This window comes from Oryzias latipes, chromosome 22, assembly GCF_053564925.1.
Source record: "Oryzias latipes strain Hd-rR chromosome 22, Olatipes_Hd-rR_3.1".
Taxonomy (NCBI): Eukaryota; Metazoa; Chordata; class Actinopteri; order Beloniformes; family Adrianichthyidae; genus Oryzias; species Oryzias latipes.
The window spans coordinates 7417038-7443952 of NC_136258.1; the positions used below are offsets into that span (position 1 = coordinate 7417038).

At 43.2% G+C, this 26915-nt stretch overlaps 1 protein-coding gene across 6 annotated transcripts in view; it reads right to left on the minus strand.

Annotated features, from left to right (window-relative positions):
• The window catches only part of atrn (attractin), a 145311-nt gene that overhangs the window by 115237 nt on the left and 3159 nt on the right, over positions 1-26915 (minus strand). For all 6 annotated transcript variants that reach the window (XM_023951773.2, XM_023951772.2, XM_023951771.2 and 3 more), the window contains exons 2-6: positions 20100-20183; positions 17097-17210; positions 15223-15351; positions 10963-11159; positions 348-516 (exon numbers count right to left, since the gene is read on the minus strand). In XM_023951773.2, coding sequence (XP_023807541.1) covers positions 348-516; positions 10963-11159; positions 15223-15351; positions 17097-17210; positions 20100-20183 — 693 coding nt within the window. The remainder of the gene's footprint in view (positions 1-347; positions 517-10962; positions 11160-15222; positions 15352-17096; positions 17211-20099; positions 20184-26915) is intronic.

Sequence of the window (26915 nt, forward strand, 5' to 3'; positions counted from 1 at the left end):
TAAGAAAAATATTTCCATGGGTTTTGCACCTCAGGGTGGTGATAGATCATGTCAATGTTTACCCTGAGAATGACCAAACCCTGTAATGCCCCAAAAACAATCTTCTGTAATCCCCAGAAATGAAAAGGAAGAAGGTAAGGAGACTCCTCTTCTCCTGTCACCCTCTAGTTCTTCACCATTTTCTCAATTCTGGGATTTTTCCCTGAAAACTAGTACCTCTTATCATTCTTAGCAACATAGCTGGTTGTTAAAACTGTTCTTCCATTAAGACTCAGTACAGTCGCATAGCAACAGGAGGACGTTCCTCACAAATCAGACCAAGGATGCTCACAGCAGAGCAGACTTACGCTTTGACCATTTGATAGTCGGAGGCGTTGAAGACGTAGCCTCCGATAACCCACATGAGGCCCTGCTCCACCACGGCCTTGTGGGAAGCCCTGGCCAGGCCGCCTTCAGGGTAGTCCACCCGGTTCCAGAAGGAGGAATTGGCAGGAAGAGGAACGGAGCATTCAGGACCTGAGAGGAGGAAAAAGATGGAGGTGAGGCTACAGAGAAGATCAAATAAAGATTTACAATAAAATAATGCCCTAGAGGTAGAGATAAAAAAAAGATCATCTGCACTGGTATCGGTTTGGTGTTTCTGCTGACAGGGGTAGAAAAGTGCTTGTTACTTTTTTAATAAATTGGAGTTATATTGGGAAAAACTGGCCGTGGTTGCCATCACTTGACGTTTAAAAGTGGAACAGAGAGCACTTCCTCCGCTTATGTAAGAAAACAATGAGGGCAGCACAAACCGGAAACAGCCCTGTATGGGGGGAAAAGATTCCCACAAGACTTTTTCACAACGACTTGCAGGACAGGAATAGCATGATTATCCCCTTCCTGTCAGCCTTCTGAAGTGTGCAGCTTGTGGCGGGGTATTTGAGGGCAGTTCACAGATCCTTTTAATCTAAAGTCGGTCTCGGCTGTACAGTGAAAGACAACATGTCTGACTTGTTAAGTACTAAAATGCCAAATACGACAGACAGGCTCCGGAAACCTTAGACCGTCAGAAAACCAGATTTCTTTGCACCTAAAGAATCTCAGACAGGTTCAAGGCGAGGGTGGATTGACTGAAGCGATTTCAGTTTGCTGCAATCTGACAATTAACTTAAGTAACAACTAGGGTGCCATTCCCCTGAACACACCATGAAAAGGTCATTTAGGCCAGGAAAACTGCCTGCTCCTCAACTTTAACTGTGTAATTGGTCATAAGCAAACAGAGCCGTGGATGTAACAGCAGTTTAATGAGGCAGTGGCTCCTGCTGGTGCAGAGCAGCACAGTGAAGCCACTAAAGAGGCAACTAAAGGGCTGTGAGGTCTGTCACAGCTCACTAAAGCTGATCTTGCTAAAAACATTTCGCTTTTACAGACAGATGCTGATGAATGCCGTCTGAGGGTTGGAGATCAAAATGTCTGATTGAGTCACCAGACACACAGGGCAAATCTGGACCCATATGAGAAACAGCAATCAGCAAAAGTACACCATTCAGCAGCAACACAAGCATAACATCACAGGAGGAGAGTCTATGAAACACATCACAGCAGAAAAACAGCCATTTATCTACTTCTTTAATATCAGGTTCTATTGATAAGTGATGTTTCATTAAAATCATTGCTAAACAAAATAAATGACTGTAGCCAGTCATACACCTGACTGGGCAGAACTTCAAGTTAAATCTGACGGCTGGTTCCTGCAGTCTATCTGTAAAACCCTGTGACACCAAGAGGCTCTTAAACATCAAATCATCCTTCAGACTGAAAAGGTCTGTTGGTCTGGACCGAGTCCTGAACCTTGTGTTTGGTCTCTGTCCAGCCTGCCTTCGGGCGGCCTTTCCTGTTTCAAACAAAACCTTGTAAAACAAAACCATGTGTCTAAAGATCTCTTTAATCATTGTTCAGGAATTACCAAGGCGGGACAAAGCAACAAGAGAAAGAATAAAGGAAGTTTTGTGTTTTGCAATCCTTGTCGTGTTAGTTCACCAACTCAAACTTTATATTACGGTCACCAATTTTGAACGTCTGACTCAACATCAGGCACAACACTTTTTACTTTGGTACGGTGGAGGCGTGCTGCAAGGCGGTTACCAAGGAGAAGATGAAGTTAGGCTGCTAAGTGTTTACCACTATAGATTGTCAGGAAAGCGACGTGTGTGACATTGGAAATTGTTCTAGTTAGCCTGAATTCATCCGATCACATTTCAATGAGTTGCTGTGTGTCATCGTTGCGTGTGAAGGAATTGTCTCTCTCTCTATCTATCTATCTATCTATCTATCTATCTATCTATCTATCTATCTATCTATCTATCGATCGATCGATCGATCGATCTGAGGATCGCGTGATGCTGTAGTATCGCGAGACCCAGCGAGACGAGTGTGGTGAGTCGACTTGGCGGCGCGTAAGCATTTGAACAAACATTTTCGATCTTGTTTCATTTTTCCGCCATATTAAAACATTTCCTGCTAACTAACATAACCTGTTAAGAGTATTAAGCTTCTGTCAGCCTGGAGGACCTGGAGAATTTCATCGACGAGTGTTTTAATACCTGCAACATGGTGAAGCCCAGAACCGCCACCACCACCCCCTCCGCCAAGCGTGAACGGCCTGAGGACTCTCCCGGGGCTGTGTCCTCTCCAGGCAGCGGAATGAGCGATATCCTGGATTCGATTGACAAAAAGCTCTCCAGCTTTGATGGCCGCCTCAATTTGCTGGAGATCCTCCATAGAGAATTTCAAGGTCTGCGGGAGTCTCTGGAATTCAGCCAGCAGCAGGTGCGGGAGCTCGCAGCGGAGAACCAGGCCCTCAGAGAGACCGTGAAGACCCTGAGCAGTGACACCGCCCGTCTCTCCGAGGAGAACCGATCCATCAAGGAAACCCTCCTGGATCTTCAGTCGAGGAGCATGAGGGACAATCTAGTGGTCGCGGGGGTTCCAGAGGAGGTAGGAGAAGACCCCGAGGCCACCGTTAGATCCTTTTTACAGGTCCACCTGAAGCTCCCCAAGGAGGAGGTGCAGAAGATCTCCTTCCACAGGGTTCACCGCCTCGGAGGAAGAAGGTCCGACCACCAGCGCCCGCGTCCTATTGTGGCTAAATTCGAACATTTCAAACAGAAGGAGTTGGTGAAGGGCCGCGGACGGGAACTGAGAGGCACGCATTACAGCGTTAATGACCAGTTCCCGGCAGAAATCCTCCGCAGAAGGAAGATCCTGTTCCCGCTGAGGAGGAAGCATCTTGCTGCTGGTTCGAGAGCGATTGTGGCCGTTGACAAACTTTACGTGGACGGCCGGCTGTTCCGGGACCCGGAGATCACCCCCTGGCTGTGCTGAAGGCTTTCAGATCCGCGCTGAGAACATCTGCGCTGCCCAGAAGAAACCCGCTAAACTTACTTCAATGAATGGAAAACCGGATCATCAATAATCCACACCTCGATCGCAGGAAAACAGTCTTTTTTTTTCTTCGTCACCTCAGTCCCACTGATGTTTCTATTGTTGTTTTGTTGTTGTTTTCGTCTTCCCTTCTATCTCTTTTTTTCTTTCCTTTACTCTCCCCCCCCCCTCTCCCCCCTCATTATATGTAAATCACCTGGAAGCAACTCATCCTCGGTAAGTATTTATTTATGCACGGAACGGGCGCGCGCACACACAAGCGCACACAGGGGCGTGCACATGCGATCCCGCACACACACGCTGACATACTGCAATCACCTCACACAGGCTCTCATAGGACGCACGCGACACGCAGCTCACATAACCAGAAAACGTTCACGCGCACAGCGCTTCTCAAATGCGGGCACGCGCACACGGACTGGCACACAAGCACTACTTAGCTTTACACCTTTTCAGTCAGAGCAGTTATGAACAGTCTTAACATCGTTAGCTGGAATGTGCGTGGACTTGGCTCTGAGCCAAAGAGACTGAAAGTGTTAAATCACCTGGATGGTCTAAAAGCAGATATAGCTCTACTGCAGGAGACCCATTTATCAGATTCTTTGAATCACCTTATGTGCTGCTTACAATTTCCAGTTATATACTCTGCCAGTTACAACTCCAAAGAAAGAGGAGTTGCTGTTTTAATTAATAAAAATCTTAATTTTACTCATAAGGATACAGTTACTGACCCAGAAGGCAGATTTGTAATCATTAATATATCCATTCAGAATAAGGACTATTGTATAGTGAGTATTTATGGTCCTAATGTTGACGACTCTTCCTTCTTTCACAGATTCTTCACCTCACTCTCAGTTCACTCTGACTCCACAATCATTATAGGAGGAGACTTCAACCTTGTTTTGGACCCTGAACTTGACAGACTCAGCACAGCAGCAAACCAGCGTACATGGCGGTCTGCAAGTATTCTAAAGCAGTACATGAATGATTTGGGTCTCTGCGACGCGTGGCGCTCATGTCACCCAAGCACTAAAGGGTTCACCTTTTTTTCTCCAGTTCACTATTCACACTCCCGTTTAGACTATTTATTAATCAGTAACTCTCTTTTAAAAAATATTCAAAGCTCCAATATCCATCCAATTATTATCAGTGATCATGCACCAGTCTCTGTAAACATTTCTAGGGAAAAATCCACACCCTCTGGTACAACCTGGAGGTTTAATACGTCTCTGTTAAAGGACCAGGAATTTCTTGAATTCTTTAAAAAAGAGTGGGCAACCTTCTTAGACTTCAACAATACTCCAGACATCCCACCGTGCGTTCTTTGGGAAGCAGCAAAGGCAGTCATGAGAGGGAAAATCATTTCTTATTCAACGCACAAAAAACGCAAAGAGAAAGCAGATTTATTAGAATTAGAAAATAAAATCAAAACCCTGGAGACTGCTTATGCTGCTTCTGCACAGGAACACATTCTGGGAGATCTGAAAAATTTAAAGCTGCAGTTAAATGACATCATTAATAAACAAACACAATTTCAAATACAAAGGCTACGACTTGAAAGATTTGAAAACTCTAATAAATCTGGCAAATTTCTGGCTAATCAGCTTAAAATTAACAGAGAAAAATCATCAATCACCTCTATTATGGACCAAACAGGAAATGTCACCCATGACCCGGTCAAAATTAATAACGAATTTGAAAACTTTTATAAAAACCTGTACACACCGCAGATCAATCCGTCAGAGCAAAGTATTGACTCATTTCTTAATAATGTAAACCTACCCAGGCTAAATGAGGATCAAATCACAAACTTAGATTCTCCGCTCTCGCCGTCTGAACTTCATGAAGCTCTGTTACTTATGCCCAATGGTAAAGCACCAGGGCCTGATGGCTTTCCTGCTGAGTTTTATAAAGAATTCTGGGAACAACTGGCACCAACATTTTATAAAACTGTCACATCTATTAATGAGAGCCAATCAATGCCACCTAACATGAACTCAGCCAACATAATTCTTCTTCTAAAACCAGACAAAGATCCCACTAGTCCTTCAAGCTATCGCCCCATTTCTTTAATCAATGCAGATGTAAAAATTATCTGCAAAGCACTAGCACAGAGAATAGAAAAAATCACTCCTCACATAATTCACTTCGACCAGACTGGATTCATCAAAGGCAGACACTCGGATGATAATGTCCGTAGACTAGTTAATATAATAGACTTTGCCACCATTAAAAAACAGGAAATGACGGTACTATCGCTGGATGCTGAAAAAGCCTTTGACAGAGTTAATTGGAAGTTCCTTATTGCTGCCCTCCATAAGTTTGGTTTTGGAGAAGCATTCATCAATTGGATCAAAATATTATATCACAACCCCAATGCATCAGTTAGAACTAATAAACAGACTTCAAACAGGTTTTTTCTTGGAAGAGGAACCAGACAGGGCTGCCCACTCTCTCCTTCTCTTTTTGCTATATTCATTGAGCCTTTAGCTGCAGCAATAAGACAGAATGAGAGCATTATAGGAATAAAAACCAAACACAGCCATCATAAAATTAGTCTTTATGCGGATGACATATTACTGTTTTTAAGGAATTTACATTCTGTAAATGAAACAGCAATGATCATAAATGAATTCTCCTCCATATCAGACTATTCCATTAATTGGAATAAGTCTGTTTTATTACCACTCAACAGGAATATGGAACAAAGACTCACAATTCCAGTTAAAACAGGAAATATCAAATATCTGGGTATCTACTTTTCCCCCAAACTATCAGAACTGGTGCAGCTAAACCACACCCCATTACTGAAAAGCATACAGGACGATCTAACACGCTGGACCAACCTGCCTCTGTCCCTTATGGGCAAGGTAGCCACGGTTAAAATGAAAATCTTACCCAAAGTTAATTATCTCTTCTCAATGATTCCCACACAACCGCCATTAAAATGGTTCAAAACATTAGACTCATCCATATCAAGCTTTCTATGGAACAACAAACCTGCAAGAATTAGTCTAAAAACTTTAAAATCTGCAAAAAGCTGTGGAGGATTAGAACTACCTAATTTCCACAAATACTTTCTTGCAAATAGATTACAATATATCTTAAAATGGTTAAAAAATAATCCAGAAACCAACTCATGGTTAGACTTGGAACAGGTGTTATGTGGAAAGATCAACCTGTCACAGCTACCATTTATTAGCCAAACAGTTAAAAAACAAGATTGTTTCAAAAGCATTAATATAAATGCCACCTTAACAGCCTGGTGGGAATTTCTCAAAATATCAAAATCATCAATTCAACCGTGCAAAATGACACCCATCTGGAACAACCCGGACATCCTTATTAACAAAAAAATGATTCACTTCCCAGCTTGGCAAGCAGGGGGCATAAAACAACTAGAGCACGTAATTATTGATAGAAGATTCATAACCCCCCAGGAACTTCAAGACAAACATGGAATAAATAACTTCTTGGAATATCAGCAACTTAAATCAAGTATTACTAAAAAGTATAAAATTAAAGACGACGATTTAAAGCTACCAGATGTAGTTACCACTCTGATTAATTTTTCAATGAATAGAACTCTCTCCAAAATATACAAACTTTTATGTAATTTAGATAACAATATTGCCCTTCCAACAAAAAAATGGGATGCAGATTTGAGCATCAGCACAGATGAAAGCTTCTGGTCAGAACTTTGTCTAAACACCTTTAAACTGACAAAAAGTCCAAATCTGCAGCTAATCCATCTCAAAACTCTTCACAGAATTTACTACACTGGACAGAGGATGTTCAAGATGGGTCTCAGTAACTCAGACATTTGCGAGCACTGTGATAATAATCTACCCGACAGCTACATGCACGCACTGTGGTTCTGCACTCCTGTCAGGGCTCTCTGGCAGCAGGTATGTGCCGATTTATCAGTCTGGCTTAAGGTTTCAATCACTGCCTCACCGTCACTTTGTGTGCTTGGTGACATGAGTGCCATCGATATAGAAGAAGGATTAGCATCTATCATTTTCATAACTCTTTGTATTGCCAAAAAAACTATTTTAATAAATTGGAAAAACAAGAAAAATATAAACATAAGTCAACACAGAAATCTGCTGTTTGATCATATCAGCTTGGAAAAAATGTCAGCCCAAAGCTCAAGTAACTTTGAAAGAATTCAGTCTCTCTGGTCTCCTGTGGTTGACTCCATGACTTAGGGGGTGGAGGGCTTGGTCGTCGCTGCTCCTTGCCCTTCTGCCGTGGTTTGGGGTGGGGGTCGGGGCTTCCGGTGCCTGGCGGGGGCGGTGGGGGGCTCCGTTGGTCGGGGGGTCGGGTCCGGTGCCTGGGTGGGGCGGGCTGGGGCGCTGCGTGGTCCTCTGGGCTTGGGTGTGGGGGGTGCGTGGTGGGGGGGTGGGGTGGTGGTCTGGCTTGGCTTGGGGGGGTGGTCCCTTTGCCTGTGCTGGGGGGGGTTGGCGGGGGGCCCTGCTCGGGTGGGGGGGGCCCAGCGGCGCCGGATGGGCTGCCCATCTGCACCTGGGGCTGGGATCGGCCCTTCCCTGGCTCTGGGACGGGACGGGACAACCCTCTCGGGGCCCCCGGTCGCTCTGGGTGTCACCCGCTTCGGCTGCGGGGTCTGGGGTGGGGTGGGGTGGGGGGCTTGTCGGCCCTGTCCTGTGGGGGGGCGTTCTGGGGGGGAGGGGGGGCCCATTATTAGTACGGGTCGGGGGGGCTAGCGGGTCGGGGTCTCCGCTGAGGCAATCAGTGGTTGCCTCGGCCGGTTGGCCTCCTCGGTCCCGTCGAGGCCTGACCAGAGCTCTTCTAGGGCCGGCGTCTGGGGGTGGGGGCCTGGGCTTGCTCCGGGGGGGGGCGACGCTTTCTGGCTCCTCTCTCTCTGTGTGGGGTGGGTGGTGCCGGGCCTGGGGTGTCGGCGCCTCCGGGGGTGGGCCCCTGGGCTGGGTGGCCCTGGCCCCTTTGCTGGGGGTGGGCTGGGGGACGGCTGTTTGACCACCGGGGGACAGTCTACCAGCTGTCCCCAACTTACCCCCTTCCTTATATAACCTCATATTAGGGTGAGGGGGTGGGGGGTTTAGCCTGCGATGCGCCTTGGGGGGGGGCTACTTGGGAGTGGCCCCCCTCCTATGGTTGCCGTATGGAGTGGGCCCCCCCTCTTTCGGTTTTATTTGCACCTTAGACACGTAGGGTCCTTGGTAGGGGGGGTGCTTGGACATCACTGCCAGCAAGCAGCAGATGTCCTCCTGGCACCCTACCCGCCAATTTTAACCGCACCTTAGACATTTAGGGCCCCTTGGTGTGGAGGGTGAGGGGACATCACTGTGAGTAATCAGGAGATGTCCCCTTAGTGCCCTACTCGCCAATTTTAACTGCACCCCCCTTAGTACACACACCCCTCCCCCTTCAATATATACATTCAAACATAAACACACACACATGCACACAAACACCCTCTCAAACACCCATACACGCACACACATTTTACAAGGAAGGTGGGACCTGGGTCCATCTGTCCCCTACCCCGTCCCTGGTGGGGGGTGCGGGCCCCTTGGCGATGGCGGCCGTGTCCCTTGGGTGCCGGCTCCCTGGGCCCGGCGGTGCTCTCTCCGCACGGTGGGGGGGTTCATATTACACCTGAGCCGGGGGTGTTCGTGTCCCTGGGGGGTGGGTCCTGGTCCTTGCCCCTGGGCGCTGGGCCCCGCCAAACTTCCAACATGGCCGAGCCTGGTCGGGCCATATTTATAACATCCCTTATGGGCCGCCCTTTTTTCCCCGGGGTTCCCCCCTCCTGGGCGGGGGCGGCGGGCCCCTGCCTTGCTCCTACCTGGACCAACCGTGGGCCGGGTGGGTGGCTGCCTGGAGTGCGGAGCGGGTCTCCCTTGGGGGGTCCTGGCTCGTACCTGGGGTCGGGGCGGGGGGATGCCCGGAACTCCTGGGTGGTGGTGGGGTGCTCGTCTGGGGCTGTGGGCGTCCCTCTCCGGTGGGGCCCTGCGTTGGGCTCTTCCGGCGCGGCGGGGGGCTGCTTTCCTGGCTGGGCTGGGGCGGCGCTCTCTTTCCCTCTGCGCCTCCCTGCTCTCTGGCTCTGGGGGCCTCGCGGCGGTCCTGCTGGCCCTGGCCTGGGTGGCGGTCTTGGTCGCCCGGGGGGCGGTTGTTCCCTGCCTGTTCCCGTGTGGCGCTGGGGGAATTCCGGCTGCCGCTGCTGCTGCGGCGGGGGTATGGGTGTGGGGGTGGCTGGGCGCTCCTCCTCCTTCTTTTCACATTCCACCATCCATTTTAGAAGAACATAAACACTCACCTGAGCACAGGTGTTAGCTCACCTTTGCACTAATAGTTTGCATGATTGAATGAATGAAAGATTTCACACTAGTTGGTTTAAAGGCATAAGTATGCGTTCGTAAACACTATCTGTTTTGTGTGCATGTTGACATGTGGACATTTCTGCGGCTAGCAGGTGTGTTGATAATATTTGAGTGTGTGTGAACAGGCCCCGCCCTTTTTGTACTACATTTGAACCGTACCGTAACGATAAACAACCAGTAAACCTGCCTGCTCTATGCTGCTTCATGGTCTTACCCCCCTTCCCCTCCTATTATCACCCTCCTACCCCCCCCTCTCTCTAACGTCCCTCTCTCTTGTTCCCCTCTTTCCTTTTCCGTCCGGTCCAACACCAAAGATTTTCAAACATGATTGAAATTAATAAAGTTTGGCCTCAATTACAAAAGGGGTTTATTCAGACATACCTTTGGTTTGTCTGAAGATGAATAACCCCTCTTGTTAGAATAAAATATGTCCAACACAAGAGGCCCTCAGCTCTCATCTGTTTGCCTAGCTGTTGGACAGGACAAGTTAAAAAAAAAAAAAAAAAAGATAGATAGATAGATAGATAGATAGATAGATAGATAGATAGATAGATAGATAGATAGATAGATAGATAGATAGATAGATAGATAGATAGATAGATAGATAGATAGATAGATAGATAGATAGATAGATAGATAGATAGATAGATAGATAGATAGATAGATAGATAGATAGATAGATAGATAGATAGATAGATAGATAGATAGATAGATAGATAGATAGATAGATAGATAGATAGATAGATAGATAGATAGATAGATAGATAGATAGATAGATAGATAGATAGATAGATAGATAGATAGATAGATAGATAGATAGATAGATAGATAGATAGATAGATAGATAGATAGATAGATAGATAGATAGATAGATAGATAGATAGATAGATAGATAGATAGATAGATAGATAGATAGATAGATAGATAGATAGATAGATAGATAGATAGATAGATCTATGATAGATAGATAGAAAGTCTGGCCAGTGGTTCCTTCTGAAACAATGAGGCCTCTCTGTAATCTGAATATGAGGCTTTTTGGCTCAATATCCTCCTCATTTTTGCCTGTTGAGCAGGGGCAAATCCAACTTCAGGCTGGCTCAGCTTCATTTTGAGGAGAGTTTGGTGTTCCTGAAGCCTAAATCAAAGTGAGGCTGCTGCACTGTCCGCTCACCTTGCCATCCCGCCTCGCAAACACAGGCCTGGCCCTGGCAGTGGCCTCTGTCCGGGTAGCCACAGCTGTCTTGGCAGTACGGAACGTCGCAGGCGTCCCCCTTCCAGTTGGCTTCGCACTCGCAGTAAACTGACGCCGTCGAGTTCCCAAGGCGACACTCTCCACGCCCCGAACAGTTGTTGGGACAAGCGTTGACCCTTTCACGGAAGAAAGAAGAGAAACCATAATGGGAAAAGAGAAAGAAAATCACACTAGTTGGTTTTAAGGCATAAGTATGCGTGTGAACACTATCTGTTTTGTGTACATGTCGACAGGTGGACATTTTTGCAACTAACAGGTGTGTTTATAACATTTGAGTGTGTGTGTGGACAGGCTCCGCCCTTTTTTTTTTGTTGTTGTTTTTTTTACATTTGAACCTTACCATAATGATTAACAACCAGTAAACTTGTTGCTTTATGCTGCTTCATGGTCTTATCCCCCTTCCCCTCCTATTATCACCCCCTACCCCCCCCTCTCTCTAACGTCCCTCTTTCTTCTTCCCCTCTTTCCTTTTCCGTCCGGTCCAACACCAAAGATTTTCAGACATGTTTGAAATTAATAAAGTTTGGCCTCAATTACAAAAGGGGTTTATTCAGACATACCTTTTGTTTGTCCGAAGATTAATAACCCCTCTTGTTAAAGTAAAATATGTCCAACCCAAGAGGCCCTCAGCTCTCATCTGTCTGCCTAGCTGTTGGACAGGACAAGTTAAAAAAAAAAAAAAAGAGAAAGACATAGAAGCAGAGGTTGAAGTTCTCCTCTTCCACATGCTTCTCTATCTCCAGATGTGCAGCAAAGCCACACAAAAGCAGAACTGCAACAAAAGCACTGGATTGATCCAGCACAGGTTCCTTTTTGAGATGAAACCTCTTCCAAATGTTCACCTGGATAAGTAAAACATTTTATTTTAGTATTTTCCAAACAGTGGGACAGTGTTTATAACATGAGCACAACCTACTGCTGTCTGACTTCATGACATTAAAGCTCAACGGAAACAGACTATCTGAAGAACATAGAAAACAGAAGCTAAAGTGGTAAATATGCAGAGACTCAGATGAAGTTTCTTTGGGTTTAGCTCTCAGTGGGACAATCTGGATGCTTAAAGCATTAAAAGAACCACCATGTCATTACACTGCAAATGAGTTTCAAGGGTTTGGGGCAAAAGATGAGGCGGTTGATAGGGGTGTGACGATAACCGCATCAACCATCACCGCACTTTTCTTTTTTTTGAAAGTTTTCTTTTTTTTAAAGTTCTACAAATGGTGCGTGATGGAACTATAAGAAACACATAAAACACATTCATCTTTGCTGATAATTTACTTTTTCTGCTAGTCCTGTGTTCAGACTTCACAGGTTTCTGGGGGAAACCTTTTATTACTGTTCTCCTTCACTCCCTGCGCCGCGCCTCCCACTCCATCTACGCTGCACATGCTCCCTCTTCTCACACACACACTCACACACACGCACACACACACACCTGTGCGGTTTCAGAAACACACACACATCCTCATTCTACAACAGAAGTTTCCCTCTCGCGAGGAAATACGACAAATTTACTGCGTTCTAATTATTCATTTCCATTGTATTCATTTCCATTACATGCTGCGTGCGTTCTTGAGTGCGCGACACGGCCCCCCGCCTGAGGATTTTGTGTTTGGGGGGGTATTACTGTTCTCCTTCACTCTGTTACATTAAACATGAACATGCACTGTTAGATTTCCATGAATATCACTACCGGTACATGCTTTGTTTGCGGAACTATTTTGTGCAACGCAAAGTTACGTGTCTGTATAAACAAAGGCATTCTTCTTCATGGGTGTCAGGCTCACGGCTACCAGAAAGGTGACAAAGTGTCTGCAGTCTGTTTATTACTGGGCAATATATAATATTCTCTGTACCAGAAAGCACAGGTGAAGGCTCGCGTGCAGCTCCAGAGCGGTCCACTGCAGAAGAATTAACACGCACCCCCAACACACGCAGCGCGCTGACACACACACACACAGTCATTCTACAACACCTATATGGTTAGTTCATTAGTTAGATAGGTAGCAGTTAGTTGTTACTGTTATTTGTTAATAAATACTGCGTTGTAATTGTATTCATTTGCGACGCAGCCGCCGAGGCATTTTGTGTGTGTGTGTGGGGGGGGGGTCATCAACATAACATAACATACCCGACATGTTTCAAAGGACATCTTCCTTCTTCGTCACGAAGACGGAAAATGTCCTCTGAAACATGTCAAACGTAACCTGTGTCTGATAGCAAAAGAACCAAGAAGTCAGTGAACTACAGACACTATGAACTTTATTGCACTAACTGTAGTTTATTGTCTGAACCGGATAATGGTTGGGCAGGAAGGGGGGGGGGGGGGGGGTCAGCAGCGTGGTTTGCTTCAATAGAACAAAACCAAAAACAGGCACTGAGCAGCAATTCAGACACACCATGACATCATTTAAACCTTAACAACATGTTCCGTGTTTCCTCGTGAACATTAAATATGAAGAAAGTGTCCCAGAAGACATAAATAAGGTGAAGCTCGGTTTTGAGTATTATTACGCAGAGCTGATAAAAAGGCCTCATCTGCTTCATGTTGAAGTGAAAAGGTCACAGATTAGAGGGTAGGAATTGGTTCTGGAGTTCACACAGAGTTCTCACAGGTTCAGCTGGGAACTAAAAATGGAAACCACAGCGATGACATGTTCATTTCTCTTTTTCTCCAGAAGAGAAGTAAACCAAGACGTTCCACACAGAGACCGACGTCTTCCTCTCAGTTTACATTGGAGCCTGATGGTTTGAAGTCTAGGGGGGGAGCATGGTCACTACATTCTCATTTGACCGTTTCTCCATTAGTTCCATCAGGTTTCCATGGCAACAAAAAACAAAACAAAGCCCTCAGCTGACTGAGTTTGAATTCTCCTTTACTTATATTCAGTTTCTAATAATGATCTTCAGATTAATCTGCTTACAGTAGGATATTCCCATTTGTGGAGATGTTTTCTTAGATTGTCAAAACGAGGTCTATTGTTTCAGTTTTTTTAAATTCCTACTCCCATTATCGTCTTATCTATTGTGAAAGTGTTCTCAGTAGTCTTTTAATTAGGATTAGGCCTGCACAATAAATTGCAAATTTATCAATATCACAATTTCAAGCTGTCTAATACGCATATCGCAAAAGTCGTCAAAAATTGCAATAAATCTTATGGCAGCTTGAAGTATTGAATGAATCAAATAAATCACTTTTTGCATTTGCCAATCGGATGGAGCCCTTTTAAGTTAGATGCTCGCCTCCTATGTAGACGAGGGTCATTTGGAGTAGAATTCCAATTATGTTGACTCTTATGTAAATCAAACTGTTGCAGTGAAATGGAAATTACGCTTTTGTTTTTTTGTTATTTGTTCATTTTATCGCAAGTTATGTTATATCGCCATGGCAATATTGACCACTAATATAGCAAATCATGAGTTTTCCTCATATCCTGCAGCCTCTTTCATGTAGTTTTTTGCGCCAAAAAAAAAACGTGTCGTTTTCTAAGACGCAGTTTTCGCAGAGCAGCAGGAGTTCATCAGAAATTCTCCACTGAGTTGTTGGCTGTTGGTGCGGAGCAACCCCGCCCCCTTTCCCGTCACCCATAACTGAGAGCTCTCTGTTTATGCGTTCTCCCACTAGCTTCATGCCTCTCACAACCCCAAAATAACAAAAAATGGCAAGCAATATTGGAGCAATCCAGAAATGGAGTTTTAACCGTGTTTAATCGTATATATATATGCCCTCCATCATCAGAAAATTGCCAGAAGAAAGTGTTAAAAACACCATAAACGCGATTATCATTGGTTGTGGGTCTTTAAGTAAATGTTTGTTAGGGATAAAGAATATTCTGTGTTAAAAGATGTGAGGCTCAGTTCAGATGCTATCGTCTCTCCTGCAGTTATTCTCCTTTTTTCATTGCAAAGGGACTTTTGTATTCAGTTGATTAATTATCAACAGGCAGATAACAACAGACATATATATATTAGATTACGGCAAAAATGCTCATTTGTAGATAAAAAATAAAAAATAAAATAAAATCAAAATGTTACAGAAGAGAAAATTCTACTCTGCGCTGATCTGATGAAGGCAGCCAATGCAGAACAACCAGGTGTGAATCTGAACCACAGCAGGTGACAGTACAGTATGGATTCTCCGTGTGTCAACAATAAGAACTTCTTCTGCACTGCTCTCACCTGTAGGAAATGTTGAAGCCGGTCAGGTTGTAGGCAGCATCGCTGAAGAAGTGCAGCAGAGCGAAGCCCGACTGGGACACCACCTCAGGAACCGTCTCATTGCCGTATCGTTCAGGAACAATCAGACCACTGCAACCATGAAAGACGCAGCATGACAGGAGAGTTATTCGGACTCTAATGCACGCACTGTCACACCCAACAGTCCAGAAATGAGCTTGCTCATGTGAAAACTTCCAATCACTTTCACTTCTTTCTATTGCAAGTTAATTTGTAAAACTTGTAATATAATCCTAAAAATCTTCTAAAAAAGACCTATAGGGCGAAAAAACTTTAAGGTTAAAAAAATACAAAACTATCCTGGTGTATCTTGCAGTTGTTTGGATGAGAATGTCATGGCTGGATTTACATTTTGTCCATGTTATCCAAAAGGCCTCTAAAAAATTACCCACAGGCCTTGTGTTTTTGTGTCAAACAGATAGTTTTTGATGAAATATCGGCCCAACAGAAGCCTTAGTCACATGCACCCGCACAGCGGTTGAACCATAATGGGGGCTTCAGGTTTTTGGGTCGTCTGGGCGGATGTAGAGAGGGGCAGCCGTATCTGAGGAAGAGCCCAGGTGTGTCTTGCAGGTTCTTTGGGGCTCGTGTGGCCACCTCTAGGGACGTCAGCAGAAACTACACTCCAAGTCCAATTTCCTCATTTCTAACAGGCAAGGAGTGCGCACTTATCTTTTAAAAAGCACTAACAGGCTCCTTGTGCGGTGTGCAGGATTTCGTAGGGTCAAAAAAATTTAATAATGTATACTATACTACGCCCGTGTCTCACCCTTACATGTTGCATAATTATTCTCTACGTCTTGTTTGAAAACAAGCCTTACCCAGTCTCCCTCTTGTTTGTCATGGCTGTTGTTTGAGCCGGTCATCACAGGTTAACCGAGTCGTCTACAACCTTAATATTTCGAGCGGGCCACCTCATGCCTCGTATACGTTTGCCCATTTTTTGCAGCCCGTATCTACCCATAAGGGCGGATGGGACTGAGGTTTAAGGTCAGTGAATGTGACATCAGGGAGAGCTTTGAACGAATGAAGATGTCGAAATTAGTGGAACCAGATGATTCCACTAAAGGAACATGTCTGGAGCTCAGCTCATGATAAAGACAAGAATCAGACGTTGTAAGACATTTGAGAAAACAAAACCGTTTACAAGGTGTTACTGAAAAGGGAGAGCAAGGTCATCGAATTTCTTGGGATAATGATGCTACATTGGTTCATTTTCTCAACACGTATTTGACAGACAGCAGCGCTTATTTCCTGGACCAAAGAGCAACTGAAGTTTCTAAAAGACTGCTTTGAAACACTCGAAGCTTTGACGTTTCTCGATCAAGAAAATGACATTTTGGAAAATGGTGAAATAAAAGTATTCACTGAACCATTGATGTTTTCACTTTAATGTGGTTTCCCTCATTGCAATAATCAAAAAGTATTCCTTAACTTCATGTGTCTTTGGTGTTTTTTTTACTCTGCTACAATATAAATGATAGGAAGGCACCAAAATGATGACTTATGCCAATCTATGTATTCACATTGAGTAAATGCAAAAATATTAGTTCCAATTTTCTAAGTTAGGTCAGTGTTTTCTTTTTTCAGTGTTGGACATAAGAAGACAGAATAAACATTCTCACAAAACCTGGAGAAAATCCAACTTGAAAAATGACACGCTCTTGGCAAACAAATTCTAAAAAATAAGAGACATTTCAAAATATTTAGACTATTATTTTGTTTTAATTTTTTTGCCAGAAATGTAAAACAATGTCGAATAGAAACAAACAGATGACTGGGAAACGAGGCGTTGCACCAATCTGTAGCAGACCTACCTGAAAGCAGCAAGTAGAGGGGCATAAATGGAGTCCCCGTCGTACACATAGAGGTGGTCCCAGCTGCATTCAGTGGCAAAATGGTTAAACCGCAATCGCAGAATGGTGTTGGGTCTGAAAAACACACATCAGAGCTCATAAACACACCCATAACCAAACAAAGAAAGACTTAGGCTAGGTCCGAATTCCCACCCTAATCCTTAACTACCAAAAACCTATATGGTGCGGGTTTATCTAGTACCCTGGATTTTAAAAGCAATTCGGACACTATGCTCACTATACTATTTTTAAATGGCAAATATGACATCACCGATTTCATGAAGTGACAATCTAAGCCATATGAGCGTGTTATGTTTTTTCAATGACTATTTATGAGCCCACTGTGTTCCGATGAGGAAAACGTTGATGGTTTTCTAAACAAATACATTTAAATAACATTTTTTTCACAGAAATTGTTCAAACGCAATGCATTGTGGTCTATAGTTGCCAATCTGGTGAGCATCGATGCACGCTGTTTTTTTTTTTTGCAAAGACTTTTGGGAAATTTCTAGGGCTGTGGATTTTAAAACTGTAGATTCGGACAGCATTACAAAATGACGAATGCACCAAGTAGTGAGTAGTGAAGGAATTTGAATACAACCTTAGAACTTTTTCCAAATATTCCTCTTTCGCAAAAGTGTTCTCAACCACAGGAAAATGTGTTCACCATTTCTCATAAATACATTCATGTGTATTTTACAGGACTAATGTCCCAATTCAACCCAAGGAAATAGTTATTAACCATGAAACTGATCTTATTGCTTCTTTCAGAGCTGCTCTGTGGTTTAATAGTTACTGAAAAGTCCAACATGCAAACTTTATTAAGGAAGGACTTTAACTAAAGACCCAGGGGGGAGGGCAACAACACGACATGTTACATGGCAACGTTCAAAACAGCCCCATACACAGCTCTGCTTCCTCTATGGACTTCACCGTGTTATCTATGAAAAATTCCCAAATGGAGCACATGCTTTAAATCATGTGCGAAGCGGGAGTTCAGGCCGAGAAGGTGGCGGCAGACAACACGGCAGCGGGCAAATATGAGGCTTTCAATTGAAAGCTTTCAGGCAAACATTAAATCAGTCTAAGCTCTAAAGGAAATCATTCAACTGAGTTTTGGAGGAAACAAGGAAACATTGAGCATAACTTAACAGGAAGCTAAATGACGAGACAAACGTTATGAATGAAAACTTTTTACTCTAATTTATTTTGGGGGGTATTTTATCACTGGATTGTCCCCCAAAGATAGAAATGGCGGCATATTTTTACTTAGCCAACAAATAAACAAGGAAACTGTTGCAGCCTCAAGCTTCAGACAGAAAACCCGACTTGTGACCTGTCAATAATTCATCATAGCGAGTCCTTTTCTTCTGTTGAGGCTTTTATTGTGGACTGATAAAGACCGACATCAGGAACACACGGCCCTGAATGAGGGGAGCAGCCCGGCCAAAAGGGTTTAATCATTACAATTAACACGATGTCTTAGCAAACACACAAGACAAAGGCAGAAGGAATCTTTGAAACCAACACCGTGCTGCCACGTTCCATCAGTCTACTGCAGATTCTACAATTGTGTGATCCCCAGTGGGACTCAGAAAAATTCCCAGGTGAGCTGAACCCTGCAAATCCCTCACAGCAGAAGCTGAACATTTCTCCTTTTTTCTTCCATTTCATTCTCCCTGCAGAGGAGCAGGAGGTTCAACACAAGAAGACAACTACAAGCAGAAAAGTCAGCTGAGATCTAAACGGACACCGCTTCCTTTTTTATGAACAATATGCCTCATTTTTCGCAAAAGTTCGTCTTCGTGGGAGAAACGCAGACACGCTGCCGAGGCCGGCTCTAGGATGATGTCATAAAATGGGCGGCACCCACACAGAGAGAAAGGCGGAGCCTCAGAGATCGAGTCGTCTTATGAATGAGCTGTGAAAATAACTCATATTTCATTTGAAAAATATCTCTGTAGTGTGCAAAAGGTAATATATGATCATATATATGGACATAGTTTACTCTGAAAGGCTTAAGAAAAGCAGGATATAAGCCCTTGAATTACCGCATGCTTTACTTTGTAGGTTTGAACCGGACGTCGATCATATTAGCGCTCCTTAAATACAGATGTGCTCTCTGCGGAGGACTGTTGCTTTTTTTTACGTTACAGTGTCACAACCTTGAAACAACAAACGTACAAAATGTTGGAATCATAGCAAAAATATGCAAGCCTAGCAGGGAATAAAACAGCAACAAAAAGGAGGGAAAACAGTACCATCGCCAGTACAAATTGAAGTTTTAAAGGACAAGACGGTAATCGTTTTATTGCTTCTAAAACTGAAATTAACAAGGGTTCAGAATGTTCAAAAATAACGTGTCATTTTAAAAACACCATAACTGTTACGGGCGCCAGTCACAATAACGTATTTTTCAAACAGTAGGAGGAGACTTCCGGTTTCCGTTGAGGACTTCCTGTTCAGCTGAAGATGTCTGCAGTCAGGTCCCTCTAGTTAAGAATCGGTCAGGAAAAAACTAAATGTTCCATTTTTATGGGTAAAAACTAAATATGATGATGAAATAGTGAAAAACTTAATGACAGGTACTCAAAAAAGACACTTTGGAACATTTAACTACTTAATGCTGCAATTCATTTCAAACTATACAAAAAAATATTCTAATGTGTTTTTGCCTAAGAGGAGTTAGGATGATATGGAATGTGGTCAATTAGCCACATACAGCATAAAGGGGTTATATAGCAAACGTCCCATTCCGATCATCCTCTGATCGGAATGGGACGTTTTCTTGGACATAGTGTCTGCAGAGCAGCAGGACTTCATCAGAAATTCCCCTTTGAGTTGTGGATGGGACTGTTGGAGGGGAGCAAGCCTGCGCTGATTTCCCATCATGTCTTTGTTTCCACGCTCTCCCGCTCGGTTACATGCCCCTCACTACCCAAAGCCAACATTAGCCGTACTTACTGCCCCTCTATCAGCCAGGTGCACTTTGTCTTGTACTTATAGTTTCCAGGACCATCAGTCAAATACCCAGAGAGTCCCGTCAGCCTGAAAAGACAGTGAGATTACACATGAGCAGAGAGGCACTTCAGTGACACCACAATTCACATTTATATAATTTCATAGCATTACCTTATTATAATAAAAATAAAAAAATGCTTAGTCATTTATTGAAGATGGTTAAATTGATTGATTTCTAATGATTTCACTTCACTTGCTCCAAAAATGGATTCATGATTTTTCCTAAAGAAACATAATTTGCACATATTTTTAACTTTTGATACTTGATCAGTTTATGATATAAAGATTTTTGAAACAGTGTTGTCTATTTTACTGATATAGTATTATTTTTTAATCATATACATGAATTTTATAATTAGCAGAATCTGCATATATTTTAGATAAATAAATTCTATCTTATTCTAAAATAGTTATGTATATTTTTTTTTACAAAAGAATTAAGTAATTCATCTTTATTGCTTTATTAATACCTAAGGATTATTAATTCTGTCTGATAAAGTTGGAACCGGATGATGATAAATCATGTAATAAAATGGTTACAGTAGAACAGGGGTGGGATTATAGAAGTTCACTTCCTTCTACTCCCTTTCAAGCAATATTTATTAATATGTCTAAATATCCCAAGTTTGATACGTCATTGTATGACTATACAACTAATGATTGTAATGTTTTTGTGTATTACTCTTATTTGATTGCTTGAAATACACCATTTCAAATCAAAAACAATTTCAAATAACCATTTATATTCAACCTGAAATGTTGTGTTAGAAAAAATTTACGGAAGCATAAAAGCATGCAGCTCTGCTGTTGCGCAAGAGTTGGTGATCAGAGCTCCGGGAACACAGGTAAACAACCTCTGACACATGACTTTTTAGTTCCTGCACCATTGTGGTTGAAGCGAAATGAGGATGCAAGGCCAGCAGCGTGACGGGCAGGTGTAGACACCTAGCAGAACCGTACGAGACCTCTTATTGTTTAACCAGTTCCATCTGGATGACTTGGCAGAGGAATAGAGCTCAGTTACACAGGAGGCACCTGGAAGTAGTCTGAGCTTGAGTCATCACTGATGCGGTCTCAAGGTGCACGACTGCGCTAATACAACCAAAACACAGCCACGCCCTGAAGGCTGCTGAGAGAGCAGAGCTATGGAGTCAAACGTGTTTTCAGGAATCCACAACCTGAAGTAAATAAAGAACTTCTGTTTCACTTCCTTCATTGTGAACCTCTTCACTCAGTGGCAGGACCAGAACTCCTCAATTCTGTTTTTGGTTTGAACCCATGTAGCATACAGCACAGCAATATTCCATCAGTTCATAGAGCGTGCAACGTCTGGCTTATGGCTGACAACATACAGTTCAATGATCCAGGGAGCTGCGTGCGACAAGCAGCCCAAGGTCCAACGACGAGCGTGTTGATGACAACATCACGGACCAAACATGTACTACTGCTGAGCTGGCTGCAGCTGGTGGGAGAGTTCAGCAGCTCAGGAACCCTAAACTCAATTCGTTCATGAAACAGCAGATCAGGCCTTATCTGTCTTTTATAGTTTTATGCGTACCGTCCATCTCTTAAACTCTTTTTTATTTCTTTTAAGCTCAACCTGCCAAGTTAGCCTGCAGCTATTATCTGGCATTTTTACCTTTTATTTTTATGTTTATCAAAAGGCATTTGTCCCTTTCTCAATAAAGTTATTTAAGCCAATTCTGGTGTTTCGTGAGCAAGACTGCATAATAATGTTATTGCTTTAAAGAGCAGCAGTTCAGCAACAAAACCAAAACTGTTTCTCAGAAACTTAAGAGCTGGCGTAAAAAGATAACGCAAAGAAATAAAAGCAGTCAAATGTTTGCATTTGGGGGAAGAGCAGGGAACCAAGAACACTTTTTCCTGGAATAGAAGGTTGCTCCACAGTTTCAAAGAAGGACTACTTGAACCACCTTTTTTTTTCTAGATTAACTTATTTAGTTGATACAGAGACCGTGCATATTAATATACATTTCAGTCAGACAACTCATGCAGTGAAGAAGATTTATTCCATATTTCTTTTAGTTTGGCACAAGGCTTCGTTCAGATGCATAAAACAAAGATCTCCATAGAAAACTTTAGGAATTAAACTACCCCTAACGGAGCTCACATGTGGAGGGTGGGGCAACGAGCGGAGAGCTCGTGGAAATGGAAGAAGAGGGATTGGACCACACCTGGAACCTAAGTAGGACCCTGAATAGGTGAGTTGATGAGACTGAACCGCCCTCAGGAAGGAGTAACTAGGTAAACGCACTGCTCGAGTTGCCCGCTAACTGTTAATTTTACTAAATGTAAAATTAACCTAAAAGTAAATTGACCATAAAACAATCCAGAATCAGACAAATGTATGAACATATACACACACCACCAGGTTTCACCAGGTTTGTCCAAAAAGACACAGAAGAGGACAACCATGACTTTCATGATTTTAGCAAAGTTTAACTCTATTTCTACATAATCCACACACATAAAACCGTACCGAGGCGCCACCAGAGGTCCCACAGCGTCACAGCTCATCAGAAGTTGAGCGTGTCATGTGGAATTGTTGGATCCACAGCTCCTCTGGAAAATCACCAACCACCGTTTCCCAAAACGGCTTCCACGCCCCTCCCACGTGTAAGGAGCTCGCCGCTCCACGGTCTGTAGAAGACGCCGACGTCTCCTTTGATAGATGATGATGAGCGCTAGGGCCGTGGTAGAAAAGTGAATGGATCTGCTGTCAATCAAAGTATTGATCAGATCCGTCGCCGTGTTTTTGAATGACTTATAGTTGCTTTGTGCTTATTCATATAATCAAGATTTAATGGAAACAGACGTTTCCATTAAATTGAGACAAATTTGTGTACATTTGTCATTTTTCTTATGAAAGAGAACAAATGTAATAAAAAAAAATCAGTTTTGCATTTTTGAGTATTTTTCCTTTCAAATCGCTGTCAATCAGACAGTCACAAAGACGTTCGGTTTGTGATGTCACAACGGCCCTGGGGCGCATGTCCACAAGCTCCCTGATTAGTCCTGTGCGGGACAAATAAAGATGGCACATTGCTGCGCCTCCCGCATGCATTTTAAATGCATCCAAAGCTGGATTTTGTTGTTGGCTGGACATACTTAAAATTCAACTTAAAGGTAAAGTCCCAAATGTGTTCTTCGCATTTGTGTTCTCTCTCTGACAGAGTTTAAAGACTTGCTGTCCCGCATTAACCGGAGAGGGTAAAAATAAAAACAAGAATAAAATAAGGGGAACATTATTATCATTGCCTCGATGAGAAGAATAAAAATATCCTAAAGTTCAGGAAGCCTGAGTAGGCTCTGTCTCTATCTTGCCGACTGCCGGGAGCCGCCATAGTGATTGCAATTGCTCCAGCCCCATGGACCCCATGACAAACTGTCCAGGGTGTACCCGTCTTTGCCCAGCATTAGCCAGGACGGGTACTAAACCTTCAAACGTGAAGTTGCAGTACAAAACTGGTGTTGCTTCTGTTTCGCAGCAGACTCTTTGACAACACATATGATTACACAACTCACTTAGAGCAGGATTGTCACAGGACCATTGAACCTCATTGCTCCGTTAACAAGGTAATAAAGACAACCAGAGATCAACAAAACAGAAAACCATCAAACACCAATGCTGTTCTGTGTGGTCACATGATTCTTTTGGTTTCAATCATTCTGAAGTCTTTTTTTTTTCTTTTTTAAATCAGTCATTGCTATAAAGAAGCCTTTTTGAACTTGTAAAAAAATCAGAAAAAGCAAGACTGGCATTTGTTCGAACAAATGTGGTTCTAAAGACAAGAACCAACAATCGCCGGTTACCTCACTGGCCACGCCCCTGTGTGTGTAGCTTTAATGGCAAGTACATAAAGGCATTCTCAATGGAAGGACGATTTCTGGAGTCACCATGGAAACGCATGGAGAACAAAAAAGAGACGATATGTATATGCTGATCGTCCCAATGGGTTAGATAAAGCATCAGTTCACAGAGAAAGATCACGTCTTACCGGTTGTTTGTCCAGATGATAAAGCTAAAAGTTGTTTTAAAGAAGCCGGCGCAGTGATACAGAAGACTTAGGATAGGTGACCCGAACTTCTTTCTGGGGCGTGCGGTTGTCACTTTTTAATGCACACCCAGCAGCCAATCAAAATCGAATACTAATATGTCACGGACCATGTTATAAAAAAAGCTAGAAGTCGGCCAGCTCTTCACCTGCGCTCGGTGACTATCCGGCTAATGTGCGGAAAATCAGACTCCTTCTCTGACCTTTGGAGGTAAATGTATGAGACAGCAGGTCTTCTGTTACTTCTGCTTTGAGCTTAAAAAAGGCAAACGCTGACCTGAACCAGCACACAACACAAACCAGCCTGAAACTTCCTCACAAAGGTTTGGTTTGGTGGAGGGGGTCCATGGAACTCGCCTATGTCTAAAACTTTGACTAAATACAGCTTGAGAACAACCATACCAGGAAAATGTTTGTCTGTAACATATCAGAGCTTAATTTTGAATTAAAAAAAAAGAAGTTCATGGTTTAACGCTTGAATTATCCTTTACCAAAGAGGCCACGGTTAAAAAAAGTTGACTTTAATGAAAGAAATCTGCAGTTTCTGATGTAGCTCAACATGCTACAAATGATGGTTGAATTTAAGCCTCATTACATGTCAGTATCGACTATCTAGGAGTACTGGGCTGAGTGACCCCTTCCCTCTGGCATTCCAAACAGGAAGTACCCGCTGGTTCCAAAGAGCCAAAATCCCATACACCTCGATTGAGAAATAAAAAGCTGTTAATTAGTCATTCTATTGGTCAAAGCAACCGTTCTTGCTCTCATACCTTTTTTAACATCGTCTTGATAATTTGTGTTCTTTTCATAATATCTTTTCTTTTTTGCACGTTATTCAAATTTGGGAAAAGCCGAAAGAGAAACAACAACATTCAAATTATAAACTGACCAATGAGATGCCTCCAAAAAAGTGAGTGGAGCCTGCTGGCCCCCACATCCAACATTCAAAACATTTACTGAGCCCACCTTTGATTGGTAGGGGTGTGGCCTTCCAACAGGCTCACTCCTGATTGGCAAAAGTGGTTGCCATAAAAACATTGACTCAGATCAACCTAGACCAATCACCGACAATTTCTTGACTCCAACGTGGTAACGTCTGTATCGCCAAAAAAGGCGACTCAACTGACTTCATTTGGTTGGAGCCGGAATTAAACCATTTACTACAGGTGACGTCCAGGGATGCTACCATTCAAAATTCTGACCATATGTTACACCATCACACCAAATCATTTACGTTGAAAGCGTTGCACCTCTTATAAAGACAGATTTTCTACAGTGTTGGTGCTTATTTTTGGGGCAGCAGTGGCTCAGGTGGTTGATCGAAGATCCAGCTGATCAAACCCCGCTTTTCCCAGCCAACCGTTGTGTCCTTCACCCTCGCTGCCTCCAGCGTGGTCCCACTGGTGTGTGGATGTGTGAATGGCAGAGCAGCTGTGGCGAAATCAGTAGCCTACCACATCAACAGGGCTATCACATGATTATTTCAGTAGTCAATTAGATAACGATTATTTTTTGATTAGTCAACGATTATTGTTTACGTAAAGTGATGGGCAATTTTATTTTATTTTTACAAACAGCGAAAGTGCTGGTACTCAGTCCGTGGAGGTATGCGTCATGTATGGCACCGCTAATGCTCGTTGTATGGTGCGTTGACAGAAATTGAAATTTTACATGTATAGTTTATGAATTTCAATTTCACCTTACCTGGGACCTTAAACTGTCCCAGGTACAGTTTAAGGTCCCAGGTAAGCTACATGCTAACACAAAAAAAAGCCATAATGGGCTCACAAGCTATTTGGTTCCCGATCCCTGCACTAAATCATTGTCTAAACTTCCCATAGAAATAGTAAGCAAAAAATGTTTTTATAAACATGGGTTTTACTTTACTACAATTGTTGAACAGTAAAATATTCAACAATAATTTTTATGTTTTACTTTGTAATGTATTTTTAATAGTTACCGTCTTTCCATCTTAGATGAAGTCTGTCCCATTAAAACTAGGCTGGCCCCTGTCACTCAGGTTTCCCCTTGGATAAACGACGGCATTCGCCGTCTAAAGATATCTTGTAGAAATGTTGAACGCTTATGGAAAAGAACTCACTTGGAGATGCTAATCTACGCTGTTATATCTTTTCATTTTGAGTATTGCAACTCCATCTTCACGTTTAAGCAAAAAATCTTCAGAACGGCTCCAGGTTGTCCAGAACGCTACTGAAATGCCAATTCATCCAAGTTTTCGCATGTCACCCAGTAATCGATCCAGCTGCGCTGGCTCCCCATCCGTTTCCGAGTGCATTTCAAAATCCTGGTTTTAACATACACAGCTCTTAATGGTCAAGCATCGGTCTGTAGAAAAGACCTTGTGCAACCGTACACTCCCAGCAGGTCCCTGAAGTCATGTGACCAGGGTCTGCTGGAGAACCACTTTAAGAGAAGCCCTTTGTGATTTTGACCCAAGTTCTCCCTATTTACCCCAAGTTATCCCTATTTGACCCAAGTTCTCCCTATATGACCCAAGTTCTCCCTATATGACCCAAGTTCTCCCTATATGACCCAAGTTATCCCTATTTGACCCAAGTTATCCCTATTTGACCCAAGTTAACCCCATTTGACCCAAGTTCAATTCAATTTTATTTGTATAGCCCAAATTCACAACAACAGTCATCTCAATTGGCTTCGTACT